The 9936-nt window shown below is 41.0% G+C and overlaps 1 protein-coding gene and 1 pseudogene across 1 annotated transcript in view; one reads left to right on the plus strand and one right to left on the minus strand.

Moving 5' to 3' along the window:
* The first annotated feature begins 4402 nt into the window (after positions 1–4402).
* Positions 4403–5160, plus strand: LOC101650699 (annotated as a pseudogene).
* Positions 5161–6932: 1772 nt separating this feature from the next.
* The window catches only part of MEIG1 (meiosis/spermiogenesis associated 1), a 6298-nt gene continuing 3294 nt past the window's right edge, over positions 6933–9936 (minus strand). Inside the window, exons 2-4 of the mRNA XM_004714105.3 lie at positions 9346–9461; positions 8742–8908; positions 6933–7136 (exon numbers count right to left, since the gene is read on the minus strand). Of these exons, the coding sequence (XP_004714162.2) occupies positions 7008–7136; positions 8742–8908; positions 9346–9394 (345 nt within the window). The 5' untranslated portion in view covers positions 9395–9461 and the 3' untranslated portion in view covers positions 6933–7007. The remainder of the gene's footprint in view (positions 7137–8741; positions 8909–9345; positions 9462–9936) is intronic.

Below are 9936 nucleotides of genomic sequence, written 5' to 3' on the forward strand. Positions count from 1 at the left end.
GGAAATAGAAAGCCCAGTCTTACTCCCATGGAACTGCTGATGGTTTCAAACTGGGACCATGCCAATCTCAGCCCAATGCATGTATTGTAAATCATCATTTTTATAGTCAACAATTTAAACTGATCAAATCTCCAAATAGTTGGCTTTGCCTCAGCTACACTCTCATCCTTCTGCTGCATTCTCTCCCCTCAACCCCTAGCCCTCTTTACTTTTATGTAAGTTAAATCCTTTCTACCCTCTAGTCCAGCCGTTCTCATCCTGTGGGTCTTGACCCCTTTGGGGGTCGAATGACCCTTTCACAGGGGTCACCAGATTAATAACAGTAGCAAAATTACAGTGATGAAGTAGCAACGAAAATAATTTTCTGGTTGGGGGTCACCACCACATGAGGAACTGTACGAAAGGGTCGCAGTATTAGGAAGGTTGAGAACCACTGCTCTAGTCTGTTATTTCCCATTCCCTCCCATTCCTGGTAACCATCAAAGCCTGTTTCTTTTGGTCTCCTATTATATTTGTCTGAGACTGACTAACTTCATTCAGCAATATGTCCTCGAAATCCATCCATATCATGAGGTGATTCCCGGTCTCATGATGGTTCTTAAGGACTCAAAGTATTCCATTATGTGTATGTACCCAAGTCCATGCATCCGTTCTTCTAGAGATAGGCATGCACATTGTTTATATCTTCTTTCTATTGTGAACCATGGCGTGTGAACTTGAATATGCATATCACTGTGCTCTTTTATTTCTGCATGATATATACCAACCAGGAAGACTGCTGGATCAGAGGATATTTAGATTCTCAATTACGTGAGGAAATGCCAAATGGCTTTCCACGGTGGCTGTACTGTTTTACAGCCCCACGAGCAGTGTATGAGGGATTCTATCTCTCTGCACCTCATTTACTATTTGTTGTTTTCTGCTTCCTTGAACTTAGTAAACAATCCTGGGGTGAGGTGTTATGTTTGCTTTGGTTTGAATCTATCTGAGGGCTAGTGATCATGAGCATCTCTTCCTGTTTGTTGGCCACCTGAATTTAGAGATTAGTTCCTTATCCTAATTAAAACAAAACACACACACACACACACACTCAAAAACGCTCACTGCTATTGAGTTGATGCTGACTCTGAGCAACCCTATAGGACAGGGTAGAACTGCCCCTGTGAGTCTCCCAGACGAACTCTTTACAGGAGTAGAAAGCCATGTTGAGTGTTGGTGATTGCAGACTGCTGACCATGAGGATTGCAGTCGAACTCTTAACTACTATGCCACCAAGACTTCTTGTCCAATATATCATTGCCAGTTCTCCACTACACAGACACATGCACACACACAGTCTAAAGACTTTTGATACACACAGTGTCTTATTTTTAGGAAGAAAAAATCTTGCAAATGAGTTACTAGGAGCAATCAGGAGTGGTACCACTCCCATTTCCACTCCTCGATTCCTGGACCAGTGAATCCTGACCATTGGAGAAACAGTACCATATATTGGATGCTGAGTTAGAGCATGTACAGCCTTTTGAGAACACTGCCCTAATGCTGTAAGGTATTGCCACCTTGCTGGTTCATCATTGTGCCTTTAAAAGGCCATTTCATCCCTTTCTCCAGTTGCAAAGATGGTAAGACCAGTGGATTCCATGAGCATGGGCCCACTGCCACACTCCATTTACTATGAAGTGAGTCCCTTGAGCTAAAGTGATGCTGGGCAGCATACCATACCGGGGTCTCAAGCCTTCTGTAAGACCAGGGACATTCAGTTTGACAGCAGCATTGCATGCAGGGAAGACAAATACATATCCAGAGTGTCTATTCCCATAAGAACAATACACTGCCATTTCCATGATAGAAGTCGCTTTATGTAATCAAGCTGCCACCAAGTCAGTGGGTGTTGTAGCCAAGGTAAGGTCCCATATTCAGTGTTGGTCTTTGCTGCTGACTGATTGGGCACTCAGCAGGGGCAGTACCGAAGTCGGCTTTGGTAGGTAGAGGTCCGTGTTGCTGAGTCCACACAAAACATCCCCGCGTCACCATGGCCACTTCATTCATAAGCCCATTGGGCAAGGACAAGAACAGATAGGGAAAGACAATGATTGGTTGCCACAGAACATTTCATCCTATCCATTTGATTGTTAAAATTTGCCATTACAGAGATAAATTTTTGGTGAGCATTCCCACGAGACATCAATATCTTCACTTTTGTTGCCTATTCAGAGAGCTCTACTCACATGCCTATCCCCCCACACCTCCTTGTCACCAATTTTCCAAACATACTCCTTCCGAGCCTTTTACCATTCAGCCAAATCATTAGTGACGGCCCATGGATCAATATACAGCTGCACATCTGACCACTGCTCCTTCCAAGAAAAAGGAACAGCCAGGTTTGCTGCTCTAAGTTCTGCCTATTGAAAGGATTTTCCTTCATCACTGTCCATCAGGGAGTTCCCAAAAGGGGGTTGCTGCTGTCCACTTTCAAGTGGTGCCTCCATGTGGTGCCAAACCATCTGTAACCCCAGGATGGATGTGAACACCACAGGCTCCAGACATGAACAAAAAGAAGGTCAGAAGCTCAGAAGGTATGTCAGATGGCAGACTGCTGATGGCTCCTAAAATCAGCAGGAGATATGGCACATAATTGGCTTACATCCAAGAACTCGGGGTCAACCAACCAAGAGAAAAAGCCTGTCAACTGATCATAGGGGACACCCCATGATGCCACAGGTGTAGACTGGGAGGAGGAAAGTCATGTGACAATAGGCAATTGAGCTATTTTTTCATGTTCCCTTTGCTGGTCCTCTAGTTCACCAAACACAATGTCTTCCTCTAGCATCCAATCCCTCCTAACGACATGTCCAAAGCAAGTAAGTCATATAATGTAATCCCTAAGGTTTTAATTGGTTAATTTCAGAAAGTAGATTTCTAGACCTTTCTTCAGAGTCTTAGTCTGGAAGCTCCACTAATTGTATTTGAAATACTAGTAGCATAACTTTTAGCATCATAGCAACATAGAAGCCACCACAGTATTACAAACTGACAGATGAGAGGTGAAGCATTAGCGTAGTAGATCACAAATCAAATAGCTAACATGAAAAGGCTCTCCTGAAAAACTTCTCTTATACTAATCTTGATTCCGATGTGGGAATTGGAAAAATTGGAAGAGGTTTTTAACTTAGTTCAAGGTATTATTTGTAGCACATATCTTTGTTTGCCAGCATACCCTCTCCTTTTAGTAAACAGCACTTGTGTTCACTTAGCCAGTGGTCCTCAACCTTCCTAATGCCATGACCCTTTCATATACTTCCTCATGTTGTGGTGACACCCCCAACCATGAAATTATTTTTGTTGCTACTTCATCACTGTCATTTTGCTACTGTTATGAATCAGGCAATCCCTGTGAAAGGGTCGTTGGAACCCCAAAGGGGTCATGACCCACAGGTTGAGAACTGCTTAGAGAAAGATTCTCCCAAGTTGTAAACCAGCTTGGCAGGACTGCCAATTAAGTGTTCTTCCCTTCCTTGGCTAATGGGTTGGTAAACCCCTGGTCAAACCAATCATGCTCAATGTTTCTGGTGTTTGAATTGGAGCTAGGTGATACCTAGATCCCAGGAGTAAGTCAGTCAGATAATAACTTGTAAGCCAGATAATGCAGTCTCTTTGAAAACTCACTGCCATCGAGTCAATGCTGACTCATAGTGACCCTGTAGGACAAAGTAGAACGGACCCTGTGAGTTTCTGAGGCTGTAACTGCTTACAGGAGTAGAAAGCCCCATCTTTTCTTTCGGCCAGCCTCTTTGAAGAAACTGTATCGTTTTGCTTGTTTAGGGCTCCTGAAACCACTCTCCTTTCCTTTCTGAGGCATGGCTTTTCAACTTTCTATTTTATTTTGTGGGACACCCCTTGTCCTTTCTGACGGCCAATGTGGTTTCGGTTCCTTACAAGCAAAACACTCTGACAGGTACACCACCGCCACCGTGGCTGCTTCTGCTCCATGGTGCTTTTGTTATGTGGTCTGCAGCCAACCTCCACACCCAGTTGTACTGGGAAGCTGTAGAGAACTCCTCACAGAGGTCTTCCTCACTACAGACTTGACCACAGAGGACACTTGCTGCAGCTCTTTAAGCTGTGAGCATATTTTTCAATCTCTACGGCCTCTTATTTCTAGGAGCTGCATGAGGACAGAGGACAAGTCCCTACCACTTCTGGAATTTTCTATGAATTTGTGCCTCCCACCTAGCCACTCTTGATGAATTCCTTCTGTTTCCTGATCGGTTTCCTTTTTTCTAATCCTCAGAGTCCTATCATTTTATGAATACTTCATCTCTCATTCAATTTATCTCTAATATTCTACTCTTTTCAAAACAAATTCGGTTGCAGAGGCCTGGAGGACACCAACAGGAACAAGATGAAATCACTGCCGAAGGATAAAATTTGTCGGTTTCTGATCTTCACACCATCTAATGAGAAAACAGCAGTAAGTCGTCTGTCTCAAATGATTGCAAGTCAGATGTTGCAAAAGATATTTTTCCCCAAATCCTGAACTTTATATATGAGAGAGTGTAAAGGGATCATTGGATAGGAAGAAGTTAGAACAACTAGACAATAGACATAAAAATGCTCAAGATGAAAATAAAATTGGAATAGATAGTATCCAGCAGTTCTGCACTCCAGCCAACAGCATCAGCATGTAGATCACTGTGTGGAAGGCTAGAGGAGCCACACAGTGCAAGTTCTCCACACAGGAATTCATGGATGGCATGACAGAATTCAGATGTAACAGCATAGAAACACTAAAGGCCCAGATACCCAAGATGGAACAAGAAGAGAAAGAACCAGGATTTTTTAAGGATTTTTTTTTAAATCAGTTTACTTTTAATGTTGCAAAGAATACAGGACAAAAAAGGATTAGATCTATAAATGGCCAATGCATACTGGAATTTAGTGGTTAATTGAAGATTTAAATTCTTGAGGAATACTTTTCCGTTGGAACACCTTAAACAATCAATACTGGAAGATACTTGCAATCTCCTCTTTGCCTTCAATATAATGATTGTAGATGACATATCTAATTCTGATGGGGGAGGACCCTGGCCTATTCTTATTGATGACTTTGTAGAATTTTCCTACTCTCAAATTGCTGGGACAAAAAGTGTAACAGTGTAGCACTAAAGGAACTTTCTAGAATGAACATAGTCTGTACAATATAATGGAAAATTACACAGTCAGTTTCTGTTGGCTGAACTGAAGATCAATCCTCACACTTCAGTCTAAGGATTGACGGGAAACTTTCAGAATACATCTTGGACCATTTATATGTATTTCATTCTTCCCATGGGGATTTGGGTTTGTCTTCTAGTTTGGGCCACTCCAAACATTTAGAATTCTAACACTGTAGAGTTCCTCTTATACTTGTGGGCCATCCTAGTTTATGCTGCCATAAGTCTTAGAAGCTTGATGATTATTTTGAGGTTTCTATTCTTGCATAAAGCACAATTTTGTCTTCACCAGAAAACGGTTTGGCATGAGGATTAAACATGTGAACATCACAATTTATAGAAACCTGGGGACATGGACTGAAGTTCAAGTAGATTACTTGGTAAGTAAAGAACAAATACAGTTCCTGGTTGGCACAAAGGGTTTAACATGCTTGGCTGCTAACCAAATGGCTGACAGTTCAAGTCTATTCAGTGATGCCTTGGAAGAAAGAGCTGGTGGTCTAGTTCTGAAAAATCAGCCACTGAAACCCTCCCGGAGCACAGTTGTGCTCAGATTCACGTGGGCTTGCTATGACTCAGAATTGGCGCAAGGAGAGCTGGTACTAGTGAAGGAACCATAGGTAAGTGGAGTAGAGGATGTGACAAAGAAGGAGAGAGAGGACACTCATATAATAGGATATTAAGTCAGGTATTACTGTGGATTGAAGCTTAATCCTGCTGGCAAAACTCTGGGAGTCAGTGCAAAGCACACACCTGAGGCATCTTCCGCTTGAGAGTCGAGGTTGCTGGGGTATGTCTGGTACAACATGGTCCCTGTTGGTCACTGGATGAGGGTTACTCTCAAAGAAGACGTTATTGCTTGATATTTCCAGTCTGCTGGCAAGAAGCAAATGACTTCAGGGACATGAGAATGCCCTTAGGCCACAGAATCCGGATATGGCTGTTCAAAGTTTCATATGAAAATTTTTTTTTCTATACACAATGGTTATCAACCACTGTTAAAATGGTCAGGAAGAGCAGGCTCAAGAAAGGTTACAACTTCAATGTTTCTGAAGTTGTATTTTAGAACAGGGCAGGGTGATGAAAGGAAATCAAACTTCATAGATTTTGGTTTTAAAACATTAAATCGAAGCAATATCTGGAATTACTTTTAAATGGCATTTATATGGAGTAGAATGAATTTAAAAATATAATTGGGTAGTAATATAAATAAGTGATGTGGAATACATAATCAAAAGGAAGCATCGGACCTAAATTAAAAATGGTTACTTCTAGACATGCAGAGTTAACTTTTCACACAGATTCAAACCTGTTGCTTTAGGGGCAGCTCTGTGAATATGTGCGATTACTCCCCGACTATAAAAATCTGCTTCCAAACCTTGCCAAGCCCTGTGTGTCAGATCTCCAGGAGACCTGAAGTTCTTCGCGAGGAAATGTCTAACAGTCTCTTCCCCAGAATAGCTGTCACATCATTCTCATGCTACTGTTTGGAGACAGTCGTGCAACCCCCACTGAAATGACAAGCATTATCTTTCAGCCAATTCACGTGCCCAGTGACATTGCTGTAATCAGTAATGTTAAATGTCACACCTGGCTTTGCCCCACCTTAGACTGACCTCATCCACTGTAGCCAATCAGAATATTGTGCCTGTCGTTCCTCCTCCACTCGATGTGCGATTTACACCACGGAGGGTTTCTCACAAACATCATTCAATTGGCATACTGGCTTCACTAAATCACTTTAATTTCTTGCAACAGAGGTAGAGACTGTTTTGCTCTACAACAGAATGAAGGCTAATAAGCATAAATTTTCACTTTGTGGACTTCCTTGTCTTCACACTCCCTCTGCTTGTTGTAGTAGTAGAAGGTGTTGTCCCTTCTCTGGAGTTTCTTCACATACCCCGTCTCTGGCCAGCGGTCCACCTGTAGTCAGATTAAAAAACAGAACCAAATATCTAATATTGGTCTTATTTTTATGTGTTTTTACTATCAAATACTAACAAGCACAACTCATGCTAAAAAAAGTAAAGCATAAAGTTAAAAACTTGGATTTTTAGAGAGTGTTTGACACACATGTGTAAAAAAAAAAACACCTCTTAACTTGCAACCTTAAAAAAAAACAAACCTTGCAACCTTATCTTATAAAAGGACCAAGTCAGTACTTTTCTCTGATCCTAATTTTTGGATTCAAATCTCTGCCCAGCGACCTAGAGAAAACATTCAAATAATCTAAACATCACTTTCCTTATGCTTTCAAACATTATTTTAACTTCTAAAATTTAAATCCTATTTGAAATTGCCCACTGCTGATTGTTGATGCCTGGGCAGTACTAAAGACCCAGCACAAAACTACAGCAGTGGGATGTTTTCCACACATATAAATGTCAAGTTGACCTTGAAACACAGTTTGGAGTGGAACTTTGAGGTCGAGTATAAATAAAACAAAAAGCTGTTCAATTGTAGCTCTATATTGTCCTATTCCTTTTCCTACCTGCATTTGTTAGGAAGTATTGAGTAAAGATCAAAGGTGGAAGAGAGTGGAAGAAGAAAGAAAATAATACACATTTGAAATCTCCTCAAATGAATGAATGTCTCTTTAAAAACTGTGTAAGTAATAACAAACAAAATCTTTTTTTTTTAATTTAAATATTTGGTTACAACCTCAAATCAAAGAATTTAAATGCATTTATGGTTATTTTCACATTTTATAATATTCTTTAAAATACATTTTTAGCCTTCACTAGAATAAGTGAATTTTTTAAAATCAACATCCTGTCTAGATTTTGACCTAATCTGTAAAGAGAAGCCATGTCTCTGACCTCCCTCGAATGTCTGAGAGGCATCATTAAAACCAGGGCTCCTTCTACAATAATCTCCCAAATCCACACAGAACCCAATTCCTTTCTAACTCATGGTTAAAATGAAAAAGACCATTCAAGGGACAGAAAGAAAAGGGACAAAACAAAACAAACATAACAGAGATTAAACATCCAATCGCAGAAGTACCCAGGTGAGGGGGAAAAAGCCTGTTCTTCTGGTCTACCCTGAAAGGCTCCCTAAACCGAGCACAGATGCTTCATTAATAAACACTAAGAGGCGTCCTCAAACTATGGCCCGCGGGCCACATGCTGCCCGCCCCTGACATTTATCCGGCCCGCCGGGTGTTTTTGCCCCGTTTGCTTTTTTACTTCAAAATAAGATATATGATATGTGCAGTGTGCATAGGAATTTGTTCTTTTTTTTTTTAACTATAGTCCAGCCCTCCAACGGGTCTGAGGGACAGTGAACTGGCCCCGTTTAAAAAGTTTGAGAACCCCTGCTAGAGTAATTCTTCCTGGTTCCTAACTGAGGGACCACTCCTACCCGCAATCTTCCTGGTGAACCAATCTTCTGATCAGCCAGCCCCTCAAAAGCAGGAGAGGTAGAGGAGGCATTCGTGCGAGTCGGTCTCTGGTTCCCTGTTATTTTAGTACTTCTCACTCTTGAAGAAACGCATTTGGCTTTTTTCAGCAGAGGCATAAATCTTACCACAGAAACTTGCTTCACTTGTTTGTATTCAATTTCATCCCGGTATCCTGCTTGTTGAAATCGGTACAGATTTTCTATCTCTTCTGACCATTTTTTGGCACGACTTATTGATTTTGGTTTTGCATCAGAACTAGCCATGGCTACAGCGGCCTTTTTACCAGTTATTTCTGAAAGATGTTAAAATACTGTTGATACACAATTTTGAAAACTCCCTTTAAGAATGAGCAAAATCATATACAAAGTTAAGAATAACCAAATACATTATTTTTCCCATTCAGTTCTAAGATGAAAAAGGAATCATGTTCTATTCTTAGTGGGGGTGGGGGGAGAATGGGGAGAGACCCTGAAAGATATCATAGGGAACTGTTTATTTCTCAAACAAAATTATATTCGGAGTGATGTTCTAAATGCTGTGAACCAATTCTGGTGTTCCAGAGTAATGGCTTGCTCATTACTGACACCATACTCTTATTTTTAACTGCTCCACCACCGTAATCAAAACCTTATCCAAATATCAAAGTATTCCACCACCATTCCATTTGATTGTATTGAAAACGGCATCTCCTTTTTCCCTAGAAAGGCAATGTAAGATCAGTCTTCTCACTCTCTTCCCTTTCTTGGGGCTGGGGCACAGTGGTTTCTTTTCGTTCCATTTTTTAACTGCTTAGAGACTCGCAAATCGCTGCAATCCATTTACTCAGGTCACTGTGACGCGTGTTCCTGCAACAGTCCAAAAGGAGAAGGGAGACTAACATCAATCCTATGAAAGCCATCTGGTTGTTATGATACTGAGATCTTTGATGGGAACACACTGTCCCAACCCACTGCATCAAGTCAATTTTAACTCATATTGACCCTATGTAGGGTTTCTGAGGCTGCAAATCTCTATAGGACCAGAAAGCTTCATCTTTCTGGTGGGTTGGAACTGCTCTCTGCGGTTAGCAAGCAGCCCCATGTGTGTACCAGGGCTCCAATTTGCAAACACTGAGATCATTAATGATCTTTGAAATTCAAATGTTCAACTCTAGCTCTCTTCATCAAACTTGTATACCTGGCTTTTCAAAAAATAACTTTACACCCTTCTCAGTTACTTTTCATTTTACTTCTAAAACACATCAGTCATTCAACTAACATAAAGTGTTCAGAAATCTCATCACAATTCTGTGAATCCATTTCCCATTAAAATACATTTGTG

Source organism: Echinops telfairi, unplaced genomic scaffold, assembly GCF_000313985.2.
Source record: "Echinops telfairi isolate 266 unplaced genomic scaffold, ASM31398v2 ScPeMD7_7474;HRSCAF=8512, whole genome shotgun sequence".
Lineage (NCBI taxonomy): Eukaryota > Metazoa > Chordata > Mammalia > Afrosoricida > Tenrecidae > Echinops > Echinops telfairi.